This window comes from Periplaneta americana, chromosome 3 (genome assembly GCF_040183065.1).
Source record: "Periplaneta americana isolate PAMFEO1 chromosome 3, P.americana_PAMFEO1_priV1, whole genome shotgun sequence".
NCBI lineage: Eukaryota > Metazoa > Arthropoda > Insecta > Blattodea > Blattidae > Periplaneta > Periplaneta americana.
Window position 1 is genome coordinate 35,856,412 of NC_091119.1, and position 27,761 is coordinate 35,884,172.

The 27,761-nt window shown below is 34.7% G+C and overlaps 1 protein-coding gene across 6 annotated transcripts in view; it reads left to right on the forward strand.

Moving 5' to 3' along the window:
• Positions 1–27,761, forward strand: part of Psi (P-element somatic inhibitor) — a 122,783-nt gene that overhangs the window by 32,555 nt on the left and 62,467 nt on the right. For 5 of the 6 annotated variants that reach the window (XM_069820310.1, XM_069820316.1, XM_069820312.1 and 2 more), the window contains exons 7-12: positions 140–187; positions 311–460; positions 1,737–1,943; positions 10,428–10,505; positions 14,309–14,531; positions 17,009–17,166. In XM_069820310.1, coding sequence (XP_069676411.1) covers positions 140–187; positions 311–460; positions 1,737–1,943; positions 10,428–10,505; positions 14,309–14,531; positions 17,009–17,166 — 864 coding nt within the window. The remainder of the gene's footprint in view (positions 1–139; positions 188–310; positions 461–1,736; positions 1,944–10,427; positions 10,506–14,308; positions 14,532–17,008; positions 17,167–27,761) is intronic. The other variant, XM_069820313.1, reaches the window with a different exon arrangement.

Here is a 27,761-nt window from a genome sequence, read left to right on the forward strand (position 1 = left end):
GTTAAATATAACCACATTTAATAGTAATATGCTGTTTTAGCCAATAATTTTTTTTTTTCGTTATTTTACTTGATTATTATTATTTTTTTTCGTTGTTTGACCTAACATCTTTTTGATATTTTTATATATTTTTTTTCAGTATGCAAAACAGTTGGTGTACGATTTGATAGCAGAGAAGGAAATGCAGGTAAGAGATTGAATTTGGTAGTGTATGAAAGTGTAATTATGTTCATTATTGTAAATATGAATACCTTAGGACGAGCCATGATTGTGGGATTTTGATGGGTTTGATATGTTTGTTACATTTCAGCAAGCGTATAATCGAGGAGGAGGAGGTGGTGGTGGTGGTCAGCGAGGAGGTGGAGGCGGAGGTGGTGGAAACCATAATTATGATGAATATGGAGGATCTGGTGGTGGTGGCGGCGGAGGCGGCGGCGGTGGAGGTGGCGACTCCGTTGAGGTGTGTACTCATTGCATGACTTTATTTTTAAATACTATTTGTAGTTGATAATACTGTGTAACAAAGAAAACTTTTGGTCTTTTTAAGTAAATTTTATGCTTCTAGTGGATAAATTAGACCACAAATAAGATACATTGGGTAGTCCTATCTTGTAATCATTTCTGTGTTCATAGTGGTCACTTATGTAATTCACTAGTTTATGTAATATTTGATTAGCACGTCTTCTGTATTTTGAGACCATTGAGTAGCCATTGCAGAGTTTGTGGTTGGCGAGTAAAACATGAAGTGGGAACTCTTGTGAAGCAAAACAAGATTCTGATGCCTCTACTCCATATTAAGCTTGGCCTCATCAAGATCGCTTGTTTTGTTTTTAAAAGTTGCACAGTATACAAAGTGATTCATAAATACATGTGAAAACTTTGTGGATGTAATGTAGAGGTAAAACTAAAATGTTTTATACAACTTTTCCCACAAATCCTTAATTTCAGCGTTACGATGCAGAATGTACTATCTTGCTAGGTATCAAAAACATGGACCAGTAAAACCTTTGGATGTGTAATACTTGCCTACATAGCGACTGTGTTAGATGTTTGTTATTTGTACGCCCCTATTACGTACAGTTGATTTTGACAAGATTTCGACCTGATTAGACTTTGTTTGCTGTACTTCAGTATGTACTGATCTTAGAATTTTACAGACCTCGTTCAACTCATTCCGAACTGTTTCATAGCTATTTTGATGTTACTGCTGTAGTTATGCTATGTTCAGAATTTGAGTGGCATAAACTAGTGGTTTCAGACGACCCCAAGAATAGAAGTCTGGTGATCTGGCTGGCCAAGCAACTGGTGTTGCATGATCTATCTAACCTACACAACTGAGGCCTACTCAACTAACGACAAAATGAATGTGTACCTATGGGACATGGTGACTGTAGGAACTGCAACAATGCCATACTACCAAACATACCTACATACAGCAAAGTCCTAGCAGGTCGGAATCAACTGTAGTGGGATGTACGAATAAGAAACATCTACCGCAGTCGCTATGTATGCGAACGTGACATAGCTGAAGGGTTTACTGGCCCATGTTTTTGATGCCTGGCAAGATATGGCACTATGCATCTTAACTCTGAAAGTAAGGATTTTCAAGAAAAGTTGTATAGAACATTTAGTTTTATTTCTACCTCTACATTACACCCACAAAATTTTTACAGGTATTTATGAATCACCCTGTATAGTTGAAAAAGCTTTGTTATTATTGTTACTGTTATTATTAGGTTGCTGTTCCACGAGCTGCTGTAGGTGTCGTTATTGGAAAAGGCGGCGATATGATAAAGAAAATCCAAAATGAGACAGGAGCTCGTGTCCAATTCCAACAGGGACGTGATGATGGACCTGGCGAGAGAAGATGTCTGCTTACAGGAAAGCCTGGTCAAGTTGAACAGGCAAGACGGAGGATAGAAGAGCTCATAGATAGTGTACTGGTAAGAGTTTCGTGCAGTGACCCTTCAGTTAAATACGAAATCGTAGATTAACAGTAAAACAAGATTCTGTAGCAACCCCTTTGCAATTTATTACAATAGAACTTAAATAATTACTAATTCGTTCTTGAAAACCTAGTTGGTCTTCCAGGGGCCTATTCTATAAAGATACACTGATGAAAGATGTAAAGATGGAGTTGTATCTTCCTGTTCCATGAAAGAATTAGTGTGTGTTATATATTACCAATGAATCACTACCAGTGACATATCAATAAACCTACTATGTCATAACTAGACATCGGATTTTTAGGCACTAAAAATTGCAGTTTTAGGCGCCTAAAATAAGCTCAAAATTTGTAAAATTAGGCTCTATTTTAATGAAAATAGGCATTTTAGGCACATCAAGGTACATACTTATTTCTTTCACTGAAATTTTTAGTTATACACTAAAATACGCACAAAAAAGTATGTTTAAACATTAAAAAAGAATACTATATTATATTTATAAACAGAGCTGCACAAATTTAATATATTGAAACTAATGAAATAATGATTATTGATATCAAGATTACTCATTTTAAGTTATTGAAATTCAGTTCCATGCTCAGACTTTATTATAATTATCTGCACAGTACACCACCAGAATTTTTTCTAAATTCTCCACAGTTAACCTTTGTCTTTTGTCACTGAGAATCATTTTGAAAGCAGAAAAACTTCTTTCAACCGAAACTGATGTGAGAGGCGCAAATTTTAAATTAGGTACAATAGAAACATCAATACTTACTGGAACATTTACACTTCCCCCCGATATCACTCTTGATACTTTTTCCAACAATGAAAATCCTACATTCTTATTTAATACGTTGTCCCACTTATTTTTAACTTTTTTCCCAGTTTCGCCCAAAGCAGAATGTATGTTCACTTGAGCTTCCTTTACTATTTCTATTTGGCTACAAAGAGATTGTTTTTCACGTTCTAATTGTTCAATGCTTGCAAGTATGAAAGAAAGGTTTGATGTTATGTAGGCAATATCGTTTTTCACTCGTGAGTCATTCAGACAATCTTTCACTGCTTTCACACATGCTGCACTATCAGTTTCAGGTAATTTATCAATAACTGTGACCACTTCTTTAAAATACTTAGAATAATAATACACCACTGACTGAATCCAGGTTCCCCATCGTGTAACAACCGGCTGAGGTGGGAGTGGGATATCTGGAAAGTTCTCTCTGAATATTGAAATCCTGGATGGGGCTTTACAAAAACATTTTTTTGTGTTAGAAATAAACGAATTGACAAGAGGAAATTCATTCCGGATTGTTTCAGAAACCCTGTGAAGGCCATGTGCTAGACAGGTTACATGCGTGAGGTTAGGATAAAATGTTTTAAGAAGTGGAGCTGCAGCAACCATGTATGAGGCAGCATCAGTACAAAACAACAGAACTTTAAAATCGTCTATATTACCTGAGTATAAAGACTGTAGGCCTTTATTTACAAAATAAGCAATGGCTTGGCTATTCACTTTCGAAAGTTCCTTAACACATACGAAGTGTGGAATCGAAGGTCCATCAGGACTAAGTTTTCCTACTACCATATTTGCTATATACCTATTCATAGGATCTGAGGTTTCATCCACAGAGACCCATATGTAAGAATCACCTATATCCTCCCGAATGGAAGCTAAAGTTTCATTGTATATTCTGTCTAAGTAATTTTTTCTTAGGGTCGACTCAGATGGGATATTTTGTTTGCAGTATTTTTGTAAAAACTGTCTTAAAACCGGATTTTCAATTGCATTCCAGGGAATGTTAGCAGCAACAAATGCTCTGGTTAAATCAGCATAGAAATTGCTGCTGAGATTGGATGAAGTAGGCTGTGTTAGTAAAGTTTGTTGCAGTTGATTTTTCTGCTGAGCTTTAGCCTTATGAGCCGTTCCTTGCACATGCTGCTTTAGGTGGCACTTCTTTTCTTGCGAAATCTAAAAATGTAAAGTAAACTGAATTAAAATAAAATCCTAATTGTTGTATTGCCGTATTTCTATCACAAAGTTAGTGGGTTCGAACAATCAAAATTTTAATGACCTGCAAATACTTTAACTATCGGAATTTAAAAGGTTAAAGTGTAGTGGTCTTAAAAAGAATTATACCTGAGGATAGCTCAGTCAATGTATAAATAGTATAGGCCTCCTCATTAAAATTAATAGAATTTATATATTTCAACTATTGTTACATACCTGTTTGCTACAAATCTTGCAGAATATTATTTTTCCATCATAAGTGAATTCTGAATATTCTGTTAGCCATTGCCGGATCAATGTAGATTTTGCACTTATATTTTTCGGCATTATCGCGTTAAACTTCACAGGAAAACGTCCTACCGCTCAAAACTTCTCAACACAAATAAGGTGAGGGAAAGAGCAACTGTTAACGAGCATTCAAATGAACCGTTGTTATTGAGATTCAATGGGACAAAAATACAAAGTTCCACTTATTGTTGCATTTCCTGGTAGTGTTAACACTAGGAGGGCCATTCTTTTAAATATTTTGTAACGGTTTACCCTACTAATTCGCAGTTTTACGACTTTTCATAAATATTTCAAAAACACTCTTTCTCCAAAAATTGTGATTTTATGACACTCTGAAGGGCAGTACAGCTAATCGGTTTCAGACCGAAAACAGTCATTTTTATAGTATAGTATATCTCTGAATCGGTAGCAGCACATGTTGTGATTGTTGCCTGCTTCAAAACTAAGGTTGGTTCTTTGTCGGCATTTATGCCTCCAAACATGTTAAATTCGGTGAAATCTATTGCGAGTGTCGTGAGATTCAAAAGATTTTGTTTCCTTTATCAATGGTTTCATGGCCGGTGTGAAGCAAACTTTCCACTTCTTAAATGCCTTAAATTTCGCAGTGAATGCATGTATAAATTATAAAAAGTAAGAGTAAAATGCGAAACTTTACAGTGAGTTAGGCATTTTTAGGCGAATATTAACAAATTAGGCTCTAATAACCGTTTTAGGGCATTTTAGGGCACTATAAAACTCTTTGAATACCTTTCAATTTCCATGAAACACAAATATTAATAATTATTTTTACTTTTCTCCTAAAGAAACAAAATAGGCATTTGCCCTAGAATCCGATGTCTGGTCATAACATTAAACAGCTTATCTTTGTGTATCATTCATCGTTATTAGGTTATGTTGGTCTCTTTAATCATAATGTATTTTAAGGTAGGTTTATACAGCAAAGAGTCGTAGTGCTTTAATATTCTATGAATTTCGTAACCTTGGAATATTATTTATTTTAGTTTACTTGTTTAATAATAAAAAAATTTACTTCCGTATTATTATCATGTTCTTCCGTGATCCCCGGATAAAGCTCCTTGATAGTTTCCCATATTAGACAACAGATGACAATAATAACGATCTACACCCGCCAAACTTAATTGTTACGAAATTGCAAAAACTGCAAAATTATTGAAATGGTGTCAGAGGAGATGAAATGATTTCTTTTTAAGGATATAGAAGCAAGAAAAGAAAAGATATTCTACACCATATATTTATCAAAATATATCTTAATACAGTAGAATCCCGATTTTCTGTCATCCTATTAACCGATTGGTGGTTTATCTGTCTTTCTCTCTCGCTCTTTTTTTACTGCAGAAAAAATATGAAGTGCTGTACATTATATTAGTACGAATTTTTTGTACATATTGTTTTTTTATAAACCTTTACCCTTATACAGTATGGTTTACTTGTCGAGGGGCCGTACTGTTTAACTTCAATGCAAAATGTTTTCCACAGGTGTCAAAAAAAAAAGTGCAAGTAATTGAGTGGTTTGAGAAAAGAAAAACTGTGGTTTATCTCGCATCAGAATATGAAATAGGAATTACAACTGTGCATGATTTAATTAAAAACAAATATAAAATGTATAAAGTACGTAAATCTACAACATGAGACCTGTACTATTCCTATCTTTCCACAGACAGATGTCATAAGAAATTTTGTCGTTGAAAACCAGACTTAAATTAGTGAACTTCTGATCTGCTATCTAGCGTAATAAAACAGAAGACCAAGAAGGAAATTACGAAATTGTATTATGCACTTAATTTATGAAAACCTTATATGGTCGGATTATCAGATTTTTTCGATTAACCATTCACGCCACCCCCATCTTACCACAGATAATAGAGGTTCTACTGTATTATGAAATATATTTAAACCGCATTAGTACATGTACAGCAGAACCTCTGTTATCCGTGGTAATGAATGGGGTGGGCCAAACGGTTAATCGAAAAAAAACGGATAATCCGTACCATATAAAATATAATATTTTCGTAAATTTAGTAAGTAATGCTTACACTTTCGTGATTTTCTTTATGGCCTTGTATTCAACATGCTAAGTAGTGGACCGGAAAGTTAACCGATTTATGTCTGGTTGTTAACAACGGGTTTTTAAGAGGAAAGGAAAATCTTTGTTATGGCTGTCTATGGGAAGATACGAATAGTCTCATGTTGTAGATATTCATACATTATACACTTTATCCTCGATTTTTATTAAATTACACACAGTTGTGATTTTAATCCCATATTCTGAGATGAGCCACAGTTTCTCGTTCCCTAATCCACTCAGTTATTGGCACTTTTTTATACTTAGCACAACACAATTTCTTTTGCTACCCATAAAGAAATTTAATATATAAATTATACATTACGAAAACTCGAATAGTAGACCATACTGTGTAAGGGTTGAAGTCTTGTAATACCCTTTCTAGAAAAAATAACGTGCTAATGTAATGTAGCTCCACAGTACTTCATATATTTCTGTAGTAAAAAAAAATGCGAGAGAAAGATAGACGGATAATCCGCCAATCGGTTAATAGGGTGACAGATAATCGGGGTTCTACTGTATGTATTAGCCTCCTTTCATTGATAAAGAATACTTGACAATTCACTAGCAAGTTACAAATTTAATACTAGTACTTTTGTGGAACAATCATGAAACTTCTTTGGTAATTTGTAAGTATGGAGTGATAAAATACTACTGTAGAAAAGTCTTCCATGGAACAGAAACTGTAGTATTTGTACTACTTACTAGAGAATTTACTTGTAATGTACAACACCATACCTGTGTGGAATAGGCCCCTGATGTTGATACTGAAATCATGTGACAGGAACAACAAATTCCTGAACTACCCATTTACGTACAAATGTTAAGAGTATTTCTATAATAAAATTGTTTGGCAACTTAAAAAAAAAATAGATGGTGTTGGAAATGCCCCTTCACAATGTAAGTAGGTTGAGCACTACTTGCTCCAGTCCACTCATAGAACTGAATAACTCAATTTGAAGTTATGTAGCTTTTTTAATAAATAAATGTGTTTTGTAGTTACATTTGAAATCTAAAATTGAGAAGTTATCATGAACATGAAAACCAAGTTCAACATGTTTCCTTCTGTTTTCGAATAAATAGAATTTCCCTTGATACTGACTGTGTAAAGGAGGCGTGGGCAAACATGAGACATTTGCCAAAGCATCACACATCATTCCAGAACTTTCATTGAGCATGTTCAGCAGTGGACTGTGAGAATGTTGCTAAGGAGAAGGATTCAGGGATTACTTTCAGTAATGAAAAATTTTTTTTATTACCAATTGCATGTATGCATGCATACATACATACATACATACAGTAAATACATAATTACTGTATATAAATGCATACATATAGACAGAAACAAACAGAAATTATGGTGCTAAGTTCAGTGAATATGGTGGATGCCACTCCTGACTTTTTTGCTTGTCAAATATATATCCCCCCCCCCCCCACAGCACAGTGCAGTGCCCTTTCTGGGTGTTCCAGGGGACTAGAAATTCTATACCCAAAATCGAGGAAAACCTAAGTTGGCGATTCTGCAATTTTTTTTTAAGAAGTCTGAAAATGTAGGGTGCAGATATGGAAAGCAGAAAGGTTGGAAGAAGAATGTTTCACTCCCTTATTACATTCGGTAGTATTGCCAATGAAAGGAAAAGGAAAACTTTTTCACAATATTGTATTTGATTACATGCATTATTTACGGCGTAAATGATTTGAGAGGACCAATAATCATCTTATTTTGTTTCTTATGTGTCAATAAGTAGGAATATATAAGAAACACCATTTTTAATAAAAAATAATTTGGGCATAAATGGGTTAATATCAATTCTGAAATATTTATATTCCAATCATTGAAAGTGTCTTTGGATCAAATGGGTTAAGGAAAAAGGAAGAAATATTCTTTGCACATAATACAGTATGCCTCTGATCTCAAATTATGGCTGCACACTTAAAATTAATGTTGCTTTTGGAGACAAGTCTTATAACTATGTATATAGATATTAGTATTGGTAATGCAGAAAATCTCTCCAAATCTCTACTCTCTTCCAGTTTGGACTTTGAGATAAACTTACCTCCGAAACAAAGTAATAACTAATAACATAATATTGCACCACAGATGTAACTTAAGTATGCTGTATTTAATTTCTGTCATTCGTAGATTTAATTCATGTTTTATGTGTGTGTATCCAATGTCTACCCACTTAAGTGATTCGGGTTATTCCTGGTTTATGTTGAACCATGAATTTACATTCTTACCCTTTCATTGTTATTTGTATCAATATGTGTGATTGATATACGCTAAGGATACAAAAAGACTTTGGGGCTGAGAATGAGGGTAATGAAAGGCAAGGGAAACAGAACTTGCTATGAAGGTCTATTCATCTCTTTACGATGATTCAAGGTCAAAACTCCAAACAGATGTTTCCTTCACTCTTTGCTTAGATTTCGCGTCCGGAATACGAATTGATGCAGATTGGGAATCAAAATGCGAGTGTGGAGAATAAATACAGGGTGGACTGCTCGAATGTACCTACTTTCAATTGTATGTGACTGGTAAACAGGTGAAGATAGAAACCTACTGTAACGTTTATATGAAAGAAAAACTCAACAAGTTTTGATATGCACATCACCATATCTCTACATAAGCTCCAGCTATCACTGTGACGATTTCGAGGCGAACGATTTCTTGCCAAGCACATTGGAGCATGTCTTTTGGAATGCTCTCAATAGCCTCTATGATGCGCTCCCGAAGATTATGAAGGTCTCTGACTGGGGTGGCGTACACTTTCTCTTTGATGTAGTCCCAGAGAAAGAAAAATCGAGTGGTGTTAAATCCGGAGACCTCAGGGGCCAAGCGATCGGTCCACCCCTACCAATCCAACGGCCAGAGAACACGTCTAAAGTCGTACGAACGTCATTGAACCAGTGTGGAGGAGTGCCATCTTGCTGGAAAAATATGTTAGGCTGCAGGTGTTCAATTTGTGGAAAGAAAAACTACTCCAGCATGTCAAGATATGTGGTACCACACACATTTTTCTCAGTAGGTCCAATGGCCTGCTGCTGTGACAAACTGCACCATACATTTAACTTGGGACTATCACGAACGTGTTGTATAGCGTGAGGATTCTGCGATCCCCAGATCTGCATATTATGGAGGTTTATTTTACCTGACACATGGAACGTGGCTTCGTCTGAGAAGAAAATCTTGGACATAAAATCAGCATCAGCGCCGAGACGGTCTAGCATCGTATTGACGAATTCCACTCATTTGGGTTTGTCATCCAGCTCCAGACGTTGCATTAACTTTGTATGCGTACAGTTTGAGACGTTTGTGGACAATTCGTTGCAATGTTGATTTTGGTACTTTAAGTTCCTGCGAAGCTCTTCTTAATGACTTCTGCGGGCTTCGCTTATACGTGGCTTGAACATTTGTAACCATTTCGTCGGATGTTCTGCGACCACCACTATGCTTCTTCAACACCAATCCTGTAGCTAAAAATGTATCGTGCCACTTCTTAATGCTTTTAGCAGTTGGAGCATCGTGGTTAAACACTCGCCGATACTCCCTTTGAACTCTTAACAATTGATTTTAACTCCACATACCACAACACAGTTTGCGCTTTCATCTGCGGTGTCGCCATTTTGACAATCGATGCAATTTACAAAAAGAAACCGTGTCTGCGCACCATCTACCGGCAGAATTCGAAACTTGTTGAGTTTTCCTTTCATATAAATGTTACTGTAAGGTTCTATCTTCAACCGTTCACCAGTCAGATACAATTGAAATTAGGTACATTCGAGTGGTCCACCCTGTATTGTGTCTTAAATGCAAATATAATCGTATATCGAGAAACACTAAATCAGGGTAAACAAAACCTTGTGTTTATAGAGTTTAGTTGGGACCACTAAAAATAAACAAAATGTGGGCGAACTCAAAATCGTGATTTCACCATGATAGCTATATAGCTCAGTGCATTGTCATCCAACAGAAGCTGCCTTCTTTTCAATATATGTGACAGATTTTCTGAAGCAGATCTATCGAAATAGCAGGCAGTAGTAACTATCTGTTCTTGGGATTGAAACTCTTTGTAAAGAATTCTCTTTGATGTTCTAGAACAGCGATGGCCAACTGGCGGCCCATGGGCCGCATCCGGCCCGCGACGTGATTTATTCCGGTCCCAGGGAGTCTGAGGTATATTTTCAAAATCGTAACTTTTACTATTATACTGACCCAGTGTTCAGTTTTTATCAGGACGTTTCATTAGTTTACAGTGTTTTTTCAGTAGACAGTGTACGTTCTCACTGTTTTGGATATTCTCTTTTAAAGCTTCAACTTGCCCTATAATAACATTGGGCTTGTGTTGAAGTTCCAGATAGAGCAAAATAAGCCCCTACAACTCTATTCTAAGGGCGATGAACTGATGAATCTGAAAGAAAATACCGAAATGGTTAAGAAGGAAGAATTTATAACACCACCAAAATAATAGTGATCGCTCCCTGAAAGCTGGCTTGCGGGGTGTGGGGTATTTACTGTTTCTTAACATCTTTGCTTTTCTAAAGAATTTTATTACATTGAATAAAAACCATAAATTACAGTGTTTAGTATGTCTTCAAGTGCTGTTTATTTTTAATTGGCTTTTTTTTATGATATTTTATCTAATACTATGTTATTTAGCATCAATGGAGTTAGTGACAGCGAAATTTTATTTGGTGAGATGAGGCCAAGGATTTGCCATAGATTACTTTGACATTTACCATGTTATCACATATTCTTCGAGTGGCATCCTCACAATTATAAATGGATTTTAAATCATTAGTTTCCCATATATTTAGAAGCTGCATTGTTATTATTAAACAGCTTGTGTACAAGGACCTCAATTCCCATATATTTAGAAATCGCATTACCATTAAACAGCTTCTGTACAAGGATCTCAATTATCTAAGGAAGCACCATAAAAACTAAATTCCATAAGATTTTATGCTCATATCTGCTCAAGGAGGAAGAATTTTTTCTGTGACTGTTCTGTGGTGAGTAATGACAAATTTCCAGTCATCTGACCTTCGTATATGCGTTAAACTCGTATTTTTCTTTCCTGGCTCCTGATGAAGTTGCCAAAATTAAATTTGGCCCTCGAGAGGTATTAAGTTGGCCAACCCTGTTCTAGAAAATGATTAGCATTATTTTGATTATATGCATTTGTTGGCTTGGAAGGGTTCACTGACTTAGTTTATACTATCTCATTTTGTTTTGCAGTATTGCTGGAAACACCACATCTTGTTACCCATGAATTTAATTTGGGAAGTTTTTTTCACTGGCCTCTGATTTCCCTACCGGCAGAAGTAGATAAGGAAAAAAAAAAAAAGAATAGCTACAATCCCATTATTCCCTATTACCTCCAAAACTACCGGCTAGAAGAGCTTGAAGTAACCGGACTTCTGGATAGAGCAGGAGGCACTGCTACTCTTTTCATGAAAGATGTGTTTAATAGGCTTGGAATACCTACATTTATTATTCCGATTGTAACTTTAGCTGCTTTGAAAGTATCAATTGCTTTATCACCTATATTCGAAATGAAACTAAGTTCATAGTTCTTTCACTTTTTCGTATCACTCGTCTCTCTCTAAAACTGGTATATTTATAATAATCTGTTGTTGTTGTGTTGATGTTTTCTAATGCCAGGCGTTTGACAATAAAGTCATTTGACTTCTTGCACTCCAATATTTTTCAAAGATATTATCATGGCCAGCCACTGAAGCACAGATTTTGAGGTGTTCCGAATCCATTTCTTGGTTTGAGTTGCGTAATGGGCAGTTAGGGGACTGATATATTCCAATTCTATGCAGGTGTTTGGCCAAACAATCATGGCCTGTTGCCAATCTAAATGCAGCTACAGACGATTTTCGTGGTAATTCGGGAATTAACTGTGGATTTTGATGCAGAGAGTTCCAGTTTTTCCCTTGAGATTGTGTTATCAAATTTTGTTTGTTGAAGTCTTAAGTATGTAGATTTAATAAATCTTTTCACAGAGTATATTTATAATAATCTAAAACTGTATTTGCAGCTCTGTATTTATAGGAGTTTAATTTTTCAAAACAAAAATCATGATCAGTGAACTTGTAATCATATGAGAAGCATCATTTCAAAATGCGATAAGTCCACTCACAATTGTAAATTAGTTTGAAGAGGATTTCTGCTATTGAGAGTGAGCTACATTATGTTACGGCTGTTATTTGTTGCAAATCACGAAGTAAAAACACGATTTGCAACAAATAACATCTGTAGCATGATGTACCTAACCTTCAAGAGCAGAAATCTGCTTCAAACTAATTTACGATCGTGAGTGGACTTACCGCATTTTGAAACGATGCTCCTCATATTTGTATGCTTAAAGTACTTTTTGTCCTTTGTGGGAGCTCACAAATTGTGAGATAATTTCTTAAATAACATTTATGCTCGACCATGCCGAAATGTAGTAATTATACACCTGGTAGTAGCCCTTTAATGCACCTCATTAAAGTACACCTATTCATTATAATTCAGTTGTTCAGCCAAAGAGAAATCACCTTTGTACTGATTGTACCATTATAAAACCGCAAGTATCGATTATTCTCGGATATGTAATCGAAAGAAAATTAGCGAAAAGTCACGGAGGCTGGAAATCCAATACTGTCGCAGACTGTTATGTTCTGTTACTATAATAATTAGCGTTAATTGTAAATAATACTCGAATAAATTCAATTTGTCATCTCGTTTTTCAATTCTAAATCAATTTCCAGGTTATATCAAGCCTAATATTCATGTTATTCTCTAGATTATATCAAGTTCAATGACATTCGTGTTTCGGAAAAAAATCAATACTTTCGCGTCTGCGCACATCTCACAATTCAGGTCAGTTCTACTCCTCACTTACATAACCATAACATGAATACTTCTGGATAATTTCAAGTTAGAAATATGGTCGAGCATAAAAAGTCGTATGAAACTTGCCTATAATGGTAATTAAGACGCTCGTATGAAAATTATGAAACTTGCTTGCGCTCGTTTCATAAACAAACATATTCGCGTCTTAATTACTACCATTATAGGCTGGTTGCATAATGTACTATTAACTCTTATGAGTTCGTGTTAATGGTCTGTTAGTGAATGTGAAAAAAGAATCTTTTTTTTTTTTCTTGCAAATCTTGTGTTAATTATTGTTTCCTTACCAAATCTTTCAAATGACTCACTTGGCAATTATTTTGCATCACTTTAATCAAATCTGACATTCAGATAGTTACTGCTGGGATAGGATTTTAATCTTCCTGTAATTCTCTTCCATAGTGGAAGTCACTAAAAAATGCTTGCACGAGTTTTGGATTATCTCCGTGTGTTTGATTTATAATTTGAAATATTTCCATGTCACTTCTGTTATTTGAACGCAAAATTGATGTTCAGTCTTCATTTCATTCTTGGTTCATCACACACACACACCAAAATACAGCACCAAAATCATCGTTGTAGTATTCTAGAAACAATCCTCTTTGGTTTCATATATATCTGATATATATATATATATATATATATATATATATATATATATATATATATATACTAGTTAATGCCTCGTAACATCTGTTCTATTTTTCAGTTTATTGTGTGATTTTATGTACAGTATTAAAACTGTATGGCTTATTGTGCTAACCCATTACTGGGAACATTCTGTTGGTTAGCACGTTAACAAAATAATCATTAATGGAGAAACGTTGGGATGGTGAATGCCAGACACCATCTTTGTCTACCACAAGTTCATCTTAGATTTGTTGGGATTGGAACCAATGAGGAAAGCTGACACATTCTGTTTTGGCAAATTATGTGCCATTCAGTAAACAGTGTACAGCACCCCAGGCCAAGTCTGCGTGGTTTCTAATGTAATGTACTGTGGGTTTATTTTCATTGTTCTGTCACAAGCTCCATGATGTTTTACTAGGTTATACTTAATTGGTTTGAATTTACAGCGACGTGACAGTGAGATTGGACGGGGAAGAGGACGAGGAGGACCTGGTGGACCACCGTATGACAGGATGGGTAACAGAGGTGGTGGAGGAGGCGAGTATGGGAATGGTGGAGGAGGCTGGGACAGACGGCCAGGTGGCATGCAGCAAGGAGGTGGGCAGATGGACAAACAGGAAGCTACATTCACAATTCCTGCTGCGAAATGTGGAATAGTCATTGGAAGAGGTAATTTTGTTTTTGTGTGAAGATTTCATAATTTGTATACGTGCGCATGGAAAGGGACCACTTGGCGCTGGCTTTGAGTTAATGGTGTTTTAGTATTCCTGGATATGTATTTGAAGTAGTATGTATGTATGTATCTAATGCCTACTCACTTCACTTTACGCGATTCGGGTTCCGCATATTGCGGATAGATGGCAGGACTGTGACCCATTTTCTAGTTGCACATCACTTTGGTGGGCCACACTGTACATGATGTGTATTTGTGACGAGTTATGTCGTATTTGAAGTACAGTCAACTCTGGATATAGTGAACTCTGTTATAAAGCCTGTGTGATGAATCTTTTCTGACTGTGAAAAGAGAGAGAAAGGAGATATGTCTTACTTCGTCTGTGTTGTTATGGCGAAGGTGGTAGTGGAGTGATGCCGTCCATCCATCCAGTGGCGGAAGGGACTAGTTGATACATTCTGTAGCACAAAATAAAATAACAAAATATATCTCTTCGTACTGTGTAGTGCCGTCACTGAGCTTGTGTTTCAAGAAACTGAGTTCCAGTAGTGTGTACAGTTACAAGGTTTTGAAAGGAATCCTGAAAATTTACAACCCTCCTATAATCTCCAACCTCATTTGAAGGGACTTGGTTTTATTGCTACTGAGACAAAATAAACCAAAGCAGGTATAGTGAACATTTGGCTATAGTGAACCTAAATCGTTGGTCCCGACCACATACATTAAAATGTGCATTAATATTTCTGTTTATAGTGAACCCTCACTTCGGTTATAGTGAACCTAAAACTATAACTTCCCCAAGAAAATGTAATTTTAAAATGACCAAAATGGTAATTTAGGAAACCCTTTCTCCTATAAATTTTCGAGAATATGTTCAGAACAAAATCTAAAACCTTCTACTCCTTAAGTGCATTGAAAGACGAAGGATTTGTACAGCTTCCTGGACAGCTTGAAACATGTTAAAGAGAATAGTGTATGCTGTGAGGGATAAAGGAAGAATGAATTAGTTCTGTCTCCTTTAAAAGAGGTTATTAGAAGAATAGGAAGAAGTGTTTTCTTTTGTAAAAGAGAGTAGAGTGATGACCAAAGGGTAAGTACAAGAAGGATTACAATATAATGGTCCTCATGCCTTTCTCCCGCAACTTTGTAAAAGTGCACCCTGGGAAATTCCAAGGCCGATTATACAGTAGCATACCTCTATTGTGAAGAGGTGCGAAATCGGTTAGTGCCTACTGCCTACATGGCCAGTTTAGATTCAAGTTTCGAACTGTGAACATCAGGATGTCAAAGCGTAAAGTGTTTAAGTTGGAAGATACAGCGAACATTAGCACTGATATTGGACGTGGTCTGATCCAAATGGGCATTAATACTGTATATATAGCAACGTCAGTAGTATAAAAAACAGACACTTCGGTTTTAGTGAACGAAATATGCTGGTCTGCTGAGATTCACTATAACTGGAGTTGACTGTAGTAAGAATGGAAGAATCTGGTTCCAAAGCATTTTAGAAGTTTAAAAGCAACAAGAACTTTCATTAGCACAATAATCAGTAAGAATGATTATTGTGCTTTTCAGTGTTCAAACAGATAGAATGCATAAAGAATGTATAAATAATAAAGTTTCATGTCTCTCCTGAAATTAAAAAAAAAAATCACGTACGTGGAATTAGATCTGGGTCATCGAATATATAAAGGAAAAAAAAAATTAGAAAGATATAACTATATTAATGGAACCATATTAAAATCTTTAAATAATGTAACCTTGAATACTAACCATGATTAAAATTTTCTCGACGTGCAAGCATTTCTGAATGGAAGCATCTAGGGTCAGGGCAGAAAAAAAGAAAGATTAGAACAGCACTGAATCACGTTTGTTTGGATGTATTTCGCAATTTTCATGATAAAGAGGTCTTACTTTGTGGCAACAAGACATTTCACGCAAACCAATAAATTTTGTGGTATTTCTTTTGTAACTGAGAAGTGGAATACTGCCAAAAATTACAATTGAAATGTTCTTGCGTTTATCGTTTAGCAAAAAATCAAGGCCCCTATTAATGCAGAATGGAAGATGATTTTGTTGAATGTAGTTCAGAATTTTGATATTATCCAGCAAATAATATCCTCTTCGTCCTCTTTTGTGGTGAAGCATATTCAGGCTGTATGCTTTCTAGACACTTCAGGTACAACTATAGCTTCAAAATTGTTTGTCGTTTCACTAAAATAGGTCTATTTACAAAATTCGTATACTGGAAAATAAAAAACCCTTTTCTTTCATACTGTATAATCAAGGCAGCACACTATGTGAAAGTATAAGTGATTTGTTCATAAATCAGCTCAATTGACAGACCAAACTCCTGTCTTGAAATGTGATGAATAAAATCCATGAATGGATGTTGATGAAATGGAAATTAAATCTTTGGCAAATATTAAAATTATTAAGGATTCATATAGAGTACTTCATTTTTTGCTTTCAGGTGGTGAAACAATCAAACAAATCAATCAGCAAACTGGTGCGCATTGTGAATTAGACCGAAGACCTCCTCCTAATCCTGCTGAGAAAGTGTTCGTAATTAGAGGATCTCCAGATCAGATAGAACAAGCGAAGAGGATAATCAGCGAAAAAATTGGAATGGTATGTAATATTTGCCCTTTATGGTACTTTACTGAACTTTTTATGGGTTGACTGATTTAATACTTTATTTGATCCTTACTAATCCATTACAAACTCTGAAGTATCCTATGTGATGAACCATGGCAGGAGTTTAAATTTGTCCAACGATTCTTGAAAATATTTTTTTTTATAGCAAGTCGTGTGATACTTAGTTTGAATTTTTGTAAGTGCTCATGCAGTCACATTGTAGAAATATGTGTTTGAGGCTATCATAGTAGTATTAGAAATTTTATTATGCTCGACCATGCCGAAGTGTAGTAATTATACACCTGGTAGCAGTCCTTTAATGCATGTCATTAAAGTTCAGGTTTTCGATTATTCTTGGATATGCAATCGAAAGACGAGGGAAATGTCACGGCTGGAAATCCAATACTGTCGCAGAAGGTTATGTTCTGTTACTATAATAATTAGCGTTAATTGTAAATTATATTAAAATAAATTCAATTTGTCATCTCGTTTTTCAATTCTAAATCAATTTCCAGGTTATACATTCTCTGCATTACATCAAGGCCAATGACATTATTGTTCCTCGGAAAAAATCAATACTTCCACGTCTGTACACATCTCACAATTCAAGAGCTATGAACAAGGTCACTTCCGATCTTCTGTCAGATACAAATAAAATGTATATTTCTGAATAATTTAAAGTTAGAAATATGATCGAGCATAAAAAGTCGTATGAAACTTGCCTATAATGGTAATTAAGACGCTCGTATGAAAATTATGAAACTCGCTTGTGCTCGTTTCATAAACAAACATACTTGCGTCTTAATTACTATCATTATAGGCTCGTTGCATAATGTACTATTTAAATATTGCTGTATAATTCCGCAGTGTGTTAAATGTATTATGTGGGAAGATACGTTTCTCTTGTTAATTGTAAAATTTACATCTTTTTTTTTCTTTAATATATTTGTAGAAATGTTAAGTGAAACTTAAAATGTAATTTCAAGCATTCCATGAAGTTAACCATTGTTTATGCAACTGGGGATAATTTTAGTAAAATATTCTATGAAAATATGGATCCATTTTTCGATAAATGCAGTGCTGTAATAATTCAACCTTACAGTAAGTGTAATTTTGATTATGAAACAACATAAGTTACTGAATGCTTAGAAAAGAACTGTTTCATTAAATGTCAAATACATGATTTTCCACCTCCCCCAGCAGTTTTACAGACTTTTTGGTTTTGATTATGAAACAAAATAACAAAATGATTGCTTTCAAAAGAACTGTTTCGTTAAAAGTCGAGTACATGGTTCTCCCAGAAGTTTTACATTTTTTTTTGTTCCCCCCCCGCTTTTATTGATTTTGATACTATAAAAGAATAATCATAGTCACAAAGTTGATACATACTTCCGCATTACAATGAGCGAGAAATAAGATAGTGATTGACACTGCATGGGCGAACTCACATGCGAGGAGGCTCGATTTTATCTTGTCCAGTAACAATTCATGACCCACTGACATCGTCCCTGGGTCATTTTCTTGAATTGTTTACTCAAAAGACTTAAATACATACATGAATTTATTTAATAAAAGAACTATCTTTTTCTGGATTGCACACAGAAACTGTGATTACTTCACATGTAACAACTGGGTAGTGATCATTGAGAATTTTGTGTGACTCTGACAAACTTTGTAATGAAAAGTAGAAATAATTCTGCATATTAATTTCTTTGAAACAAAGGAGCTGGGGGAGATGCTAAGCAGCGAATTTACCCTTTAGAATCAATTTAGAGTTATTGTCAGCTATTGTTTTTGATTTCAAATTAAATTTCAAGAAATTACTATACATATAAGTTAACAAACAGATGACATTTCTAAAAACACCTTTCCAGTGTCAGGAATGCTGAAAATGTGTAATTCTACGAAAATCTCGTGTCCCCCCCCCCCCCCCCCATAATATTCTATGTAATCAGAAAGTAAATATTTGCTACTTAATCAGTGCGCATTGATTATGCTGCATTATGTAAATGATTTTCAAATTTCGAAGGCTAATCATTCGTAATTGATTACACGTCTGTTTAACCCTTTGGCTCCGGAATTTAAATACTTCCGTGATATATAGCTGATTGGGATTTAGAGCTGTAGTGATCCACTTTCATGCATGTTTCTGCTAAATTCAACTTCATCACTTTTTTTTTTTAACAATGTAGTTACTGTCGACTAAAGTTGACTTCAGGAGCCGAGAGTATACATAATAAGATTGCATAAGCCTTGGTAATATTTATGCCTTCTTCACAGAGATAATACATTTGAAAATTAGATATCTGCAGCACATGTCGTGTTATGTAAAATTTTAATCAAAATTATCTCTGTTAAGTTCGACTATAACTTCGTGAATGTCTTTCTGTGCAGTTTTCATCAGAATTAAATTTGGTTGTAATAAGGTGCTTAATTGAGTGAGCTCAAGCCTATCGTAATTTTTTTAGTAGTAGCTTGGATCTTGTTTGCTCATTGAAATTATTATTTCTTTATACTTGCATTGAATGCTGACAGGTTGGTAGTAGAGCATAGGTGCACTTGCAACTTGTTCGTAGTAGAAACAGTATTAGTCTCCATGTTTCCATTGTGAAGGAACTTTCACATAGTGTTCCCTGGTTTAAACAGCTTGAAATACTTCAGTCTTTCTTTCCTACATGGAATAATTTTGTAATTGATTCCATTATTAAAATGTGAAAAGATCTCTAACAAGACTACTGCATGAGATTCTTTTAGAAAAATTAGCTGTAATTATAGGTCCCAAACACGAGATTTAAAAATGCTTCTTCAGCATGTAGCTACACAGAAAATAATAAACCTGTTGAGGTGGTCATGTATCAAGCGTCTTCATTTGTTTCTGTTATGTTACCGCTAGATGGCAGAATTTACCTGTGCTTCTGAATTGTCTTAAATGTTTGATAAAAAGATACAGCAGCAAGTAGTGCGAATGTTGTGCTGTGACTAACAATAATATATAATTACTGATTGGAAATAAGTCTCTGTAGATACCTGTAATTACGCTGGTCAACAATGATTTTGTTAAGTAAAATTTCTGCTGTTTCTTATGTAATGTCATCTGCTGATTCCAAAAACGATGACAATTTTTCTACCACCCACCATTTTTTTTTTGTAATTTAAAAAAAAATTGGTTTATTTTTATTGCTTTAACAATTGACCTATAACTTTAGATCACTCTTGGCTGTGAAGTCAGAATTCATAAAAATGAATTTTATTTCTCATAAGACTGTGAGAGTTAGTATTAATTCTCAGTTGAGTTGGAACTTTTAATCATGAAACAAGTTTTATAACCCGTGTTTTCTTTGTCCTAATTTTAATTGCAATAAAAGTATCTTATAAAGTGAGACATACCTCGAAATATTGTGTAAATTACAATTTTTGTTATGTTTTGGTTAATTAACTTCGAATTTTACTACACTAGGTAAAAGAGCTTACGAGTGTTCTTTTGATTGCAAAATAGATGGGAACAGGAACTGGGCCCCTTAAATATGTTGTGCTCCTTGTAATACTATTAGCCCTACTGGTTGGCTGAAAGGATCCAATCATATGCCTTTTCCAGTTCCAATGATATGCCGGGAACCTAAGGATCATTCAACAGACTGTTACTTTCTAGGAACCACAGATCAGAAGATTATAGAGAACTTGGCAGCGAGCTGATTCAGAACTATAATGTGATGGGGTGTCATGTGTCTCTCAAAATAACTTCTTGGATTCTTATCCATTTTTTCTTTCCTCAAAATCTTCGTGTAGTGAGCAACGAACATGGGAAGCGTTTTCTCAGGTTTTTTCTGAAATGGAAAGGCACTACCAGGAAAAGTGGAGCCCATATATTCTGTCAGTCTACTGCTGGACACTCGAAAGAGATGTTTCTCAAGCAAAGTATAGCTTAAAACCTATTGCACACACATTTTAGGTAAATGAATATGATTTTATGTAAAAATGTTACAAGGTATCAATACTAAAAAAGTCCGAAGTACATTTCATATAATTACTCAAAAACCCTGGGTGATAGAAAAATGTCGAAAACAGATTTGAAATCAGCACGAAAAATGATATAAGAATCACCTATTCGTTATCTTTTAACAAAAAATATGTTTAATTTTGTTGACCAGTGTTATTGACACATATAGTAAGATATTACTATATTCAGTCGTATTAGTGAACTGTTTCATGCTTGGTTTCTGGTACACTTCAGTTAAATTTGTTACTTAACTGCTCATATAAATTTAACTGCACTGATAACTTTCATGAGTTTCCGGAAAATTGAGTTATCTATTGTCGTTCATAGATGGCGCCACTAGTGTTTTGTTAGTGATTTTTTTAGTTATTTATAGTTACTGTTTGCAGAAGTCTTCAGTAGTAATATGGCTGATAAGTACACATTGAGCTCTGTACTACTAGTAGGTGTAAGACTTTTTAATTAAAGAACCATGTGATAAACACTTCCAACTGAATCATAATATGGTTAAAAAAAATCAATAATTATTGGTATTTAGCGTGATCATTGGGGTAAATAATTCTTGTCGAACTTCGACAATCATCGCACAATGGGCCAAAGCGTGTGTAAGTGTAGAGCAAGCCGTCCAAAGAAGAATGTCACTTTCTCCTCAGTTTCACTAATAGCATTTTTTTATCTCACAATTCTGAATTCTGATCAACCTTCAAATTTAAACAGATGGATCTCAAAATCCTAATAATGGGACATAATGAGCAGGGTATTATATTCCAAAATATCTAAGTTATTTCATACCATGTTCATCCTCCTCCAGTCTTGACACTGAAATACTAGCTATTGATGCTGCTCTTCAGTGTGTTACTCAAATTTCTGAAAAATCTATTTGCATACTTACCGACTCCAAGTGGGCTATATTTAATATAATTAAATATGGTAACAAACCTATATGCACTTAGAATTATTCCAATTCAGAAACAACTAAGTAAACTAAAAAAACTCCAAAAGGAAATAACATTTCAATGGATACCTAGTCATTGTGGTATACCTGGAAACAAGAAAGTCGATAATATTGCAAAACAGGCAACATATTTGCAACCAAGACCTCTTCAAGTGATATCTCTATCCAGTGCTTTTGCTTCAGTAAAGTCTCATTTTATAAACCTATGGATCAACAATTGGCTCTTCTGACAAATAAAAAATTTTACAGTCTGTACAAAAGAAACCAAATGACCTGGAAATGTACAAAAACTTGCCCAGACATGTTCAAACATTTTTAACAAGAGCCAGAACAGGTCACATTGTCACACAATTGTACCTACTGTACACGGATTTCATATTTCTGATAATCCTACTTGTCTGTGGTGTAATAATCATGATGAAGATCTGGAACACATTCTTCTAAACTGTCCATCCATAAACCACAAAAGAAGCAAATTAAAATCATCAGTACCAGTTGCAGAAGACACAGCCCTGCAGTATATACTGACTACACCCCAACTCTGGCTACTAGCAACAGGCATCTATAATGAACACCAAAATACCCCTCATTTCTCGTGAAAAACAATTGATAGACTACAGTGGACACATATATTATGTTGTCAACAAACAGCTGGATACATTAAGAAGATTGATTGATTGGATTGATTGATTCTCCTAAGAAAAACAATGTCTGTAAATGAAGTGTCATCTTCATGCTTAAAGAATCTCATGATGGTCTCTGAGGTATAGTTTGTAGTGGAATAAGTGATTCAGGCTCTGTCTCATCTTTTCCTTTGCTATTGTAATTGTTACAAGGTCAATAATGTCATCACTTTTTATTTCATACCTCACTGATTGTTTTCTTCATTCACAGCAAAAATTGTCATTTTGCTCCAACTTTTTAATGTATTTTATTAATACTCTTTAATCAATGTCATTCTCTTAAAACCCTTAAAAATGTTATGTATAAGTTCTTCAGTACCAAGGTTATTGCCCTTGAATTGAAATGTGAGGAGTGAGTGGGATGTGAACTGTTAAGAAAGGGAACAGAGTGCTAAGGCTAGTATTCATAGTCGACACTTTCGATTAAAGTGTCCTTTGGAAGGCGCAAAGTATCACTTTTCCGTTGCACAGTTGACACTTTGGTGCAAAGGAACACTTTGGATGAAAGTGTAGTTCCGACCACACTTTGAGCCGAAAGTGGCACTTTGTATAAAAATGGCTGACATCTTGGAAGTTGTGTGGAAGAGATGGCACAATTAGTGGACAATATACAAATTAGAGATAGGCCTAAAGACAATCCCGTGGAATTTTATAATGATATAGAATTTAAAAAAAAAAAAAAACTATTCCGATTTGATAAAGAAACTTATTGAGATTGCTTATATTTTCGATGACTGGTTGACAAAAACGCATAATAGACGTTTGCCAGTGCCTCCAATAATACAGTTATTGACTGCATTAAAATTCTATGCTACAGATATGTACCATACATTAATAATAGTTCAGGTATTTCTGTAGTAACATTCGTATATTTATAACCTCAATTCTATGAAGTGATATGTAGGTAGATATGCCTATATAACCTATTTTTTATTATTGAAACGAATTTTTTTTAACTTAAATAATATTAAACTAACTTCAATATAATGTAGGCATAATTATTTTAAATTAGCATTGAGAGACCTCATGTGCCTGCCTTCTAAGCAGATTCCACAATTATATTGGGTTTGAAATGATTTTGATTTTTGTTGACTACCTGTATTTTGAGATAAGATTTATCTTGATGTTGATATAATCATTACTGTTTTGATACCGGTAATATATATTTTCACGTCGGTAAGCAATACATCTACTGTCTCTAGTTCATGTGTAGTCATAACCTCACCATGAAAAGAGATCTCATACTATTAGGCCTATTTTGTTTTGCATTGTAGAAACATTTGGCATTCAAAATATTCCTGAAGAGCAGGCAATAATGGAAACGAGAGAGAAAAATAGTAATAATAATAATAATAATAATAATAATAATAGCAGTAGTAATGTGTTTATCTCATTCTTTTTTTACTTCTGTTCACTATTCACGAAAAAGACAAAAATGAAAATAACGGAAATAACACGATATATCAATGAAGCAGATATGTATAAAACCTAACCTAACGATATAAATTTAATGATTATATATATATTATATACATATATATACACACACACACACACACACAAAACTTAACCTACTCAGTCCAACTTAACCTAACTATATAAACTAATAGAAGATATGTAGGCTACAAAATCTAACCGAACTGTATAAATCAGTGGAACGGATACATACAAAATCTAACTTAGCGACATAAATCAATGAAAAAGATATGTACAGAACCTAATCTAACTATATAAATTAATGGATCAGTTATGTACTGTACAAAACCTAACCTAATTTCACCAGCAGTATCACTAACTATTTAATAAAATTTTATATATTTGAACTGACTGAAATAATCTAAACTATCGGCAACAAAAACTAGAAACTGAAATAAAACAACTTTAAATATATATTTTCTTCCTCGCGCAACCAATAGGCTCCCAATTCAAATCACAAGCATTGTAATTTGTAGGTTATACATCATTAATTTGTTATTGTTTGTTCACTTGTTTTGAAAGGCATTGTGGGACTTCTATTACCAACCAAATTGTAACTCTACACTTTGCTGGCGTAAAGTGACACTTTGTGAAGTGCACTTCAGTCGTCTATGAATACCACTAATATGAAAGAGCCACTTTCGTCAAAAGTGTCACTTTGCAAAGTGATGATATAAAGTGTCGACTATGAATACCAGCCTAAAGGAAGGAGTAGTTAGTTGAACATGCTTCGATTTTGAAGTTCTGTGTGTGCAAGACGTATCCTGTGTTTATCGTTGGGTAGTAGCCTTGTACAGGTTCTCTTGCTAAACCCTGTGTATTCAAGAGTGCTGATCGAATTTTCATAATTAATTAAGGGGAAAAAGTGAGAAGACTCTTAGATAATCCGATGATAGATTGAAGTTCTGCTATACTTTCATATCGATTCACTTAACTGCCTGCCAAATATTGAAGATTCAAGTAAATGTTATGGGAGAGAAGTAGGTTTAGTGCTGATACATGCCATGGTGTGTGGCATTAAGTCTAAAATATAAATATAATACTCTCATTGAGTTATATATTTCTCGAATCTTGATCTTGTTTGCAATTTTATATGTTTGACAATATGAATGTTTACTATTGTGAAGTATTACTTTTATTTAAATGTAGATAATGAAATGGTTTTAATTCATCGAAAAAGAGCATAAATGGTGTCAATTCAACAAAAAAGAGCCAGAAATATTTTTGACTATTGAGTCAGAATAATAAATTTTAAGATGTTGGTAGTATTTATGTGATCAACAATGTACTGTTTATTTAAAGTGTTTAGACTTTGATATCAGTGTACACTTGCATAATTTTTCCAACCTAACTGAACGCATTAAGTGAATTACATATATGCAAATTTTCTTGTGATGATCAAAAATAGAAGTTAATATCTGCAATTTTGAGTGTCTCAGGGTAAATGTTTAGCTTTTTTGTTTTGTTGTTATTTCCGACAAGTAAGTTTACAGATGGGTTCTAATTCTACGGAGCATTGTAGCGATAAGTACCAATTTATTCTTCGGTTGTTGTGCAGAATGGTGCTTGAGCGACTACCAGCAACTGGGCCCTTAAACGCATGGCTCTTCACCAAATTAAAACTTAACATGCATACTTACTAATCATAATACAAGGTGAACCAAAGTCTGGAACCATATAAATATCTTCCATATCCTTGATTTTCGATTACTATAGGTGTTACCAGTCAGTGAAACCTGTCTAAAGCGGCCATCTGAAGTTACCTTGTAAAATGGCCGTTTTATCAGGTGGCCGCTTGATTAAGGTTGCGGTTTTTTATGAATCAGCATGAAAGTACTGAATTTCATTGACTTTTAGTACTGTGCGCGTACAACAATCGTGCATATTAATGTCAGCCTCTTCCTTTCTTGCAACTAGCCTTTTCAAAACTCAATTTCTTCGCCCTTGCACACTTGAACCATTCGTAAACGAAATCATTCACATTACTAAACACAGATTCTCTCTTCTTTTTTGGCTACCATTCTTTTAATATTTCATATTAATTATACCGTGTATTTGTGTCCTTCCACATTTGAATATTTCTGCCATTTTTCTCGCAGATGTTCCCTTCTCACTTCCTTCAATCATTTTTCGTCTTACCTCTAAACTTAATACCACTCCAGATTTATTGTTAGACATGATTTCTCTCTCAAACTAACGTCACAGTTCCTCCGAATCAACTGAATAAAAAGAACAATAATTCGTAAAAGCTGGTCCACATAGAAAAAGATGGAAAGAGGAGAAAAAAATTTAAAAAAATTCGAATCTTTAACTACTGACCTAAAACATACTGTGACATTTTCGATAGAAAAAGTCCGTGTTTCAATCCTTTAAAAACGAATAAGAATTTATAGCTGTGCAGTGTCGGAGTGGAAAGTGACAAAAGAGTCATAAAGCAGTAACCAACTAACCCCAAGATATGGAGGGTGTACTGTTGTACACTTAGCTATTGTCCTCGTGATATTGCTCTCTGTCCTCTAACCATCGAAAAAAATAAGTCAGACAATATCCGTGAAAAGATTTTTTGTTGGACAGTGACTGTTATAGTCAGGTTCCAATCCAAACAGACCCTGGCCGCTGGCTGAAGCATGAGGTGGCCGCTAAATAAAGAGACAATTTGTATTGATCTTATGGCAAATCCAATTGGTTCCAGAGAAAATTGGCCTTTTGGCCAGGTGGCCGTTTAAATGAAGTGATCGCAAAGGCAGGTTTCACTGTATTTGTAAGACCAAATGCTCTACCAGTGACACATTTGATTCTAGCCCTCAGCTATCTCAAAAGCCTCCATTTTGAATGCAACTTTGTAATTTTAAATGGAAAGGGGGTCATGTAGGTACTCAAAAACATATGCAATTTTCTGGGGGGGGAAGCAGTGGTGCAATCTGTTTTGAGACATCTCTAATTGTTTTAAAGTTATTTAAAGATAACTGTCATAATGACACAAAAATTAGTTACTGCATCTACAGATATTTTGTAACATGGTACAGTACTAAGGAGGCTTTGGAAAAGGTAACTAATGTTACAAAACAGATTGCACCATTGTGTTGCCCCCCCCCCCCCCGAAAATTTCACATGATTTTGATCTCCTTTCTATTTTATAATTTCAAAGTTGCATCCAAAATGGCAGCTTTTGAGATAGCTGCGGGCTAGAATCGAATGTGTCACTGGTAGAGCATTTGGTCTTACAAATACTGGTAACATCTATAATAATCGAAAATCAAGCATATGGAAGATATTTATTTTGTTCCAGACTTTCGATTCACTCTGTATGTTGTATTTAACACTAATTATTATATTAATTACAGAATTTTGTACTCTCATGACAGTTGCTGTAAGCACACGAGATTGTGGATGTTTTTTTCTGTCAGTTATACAACCTGTTTCAATAAACTTCTTCACTAATTGTTTTATTGTCCTCCTGGTCGGAACTGGGTGGCCTAGA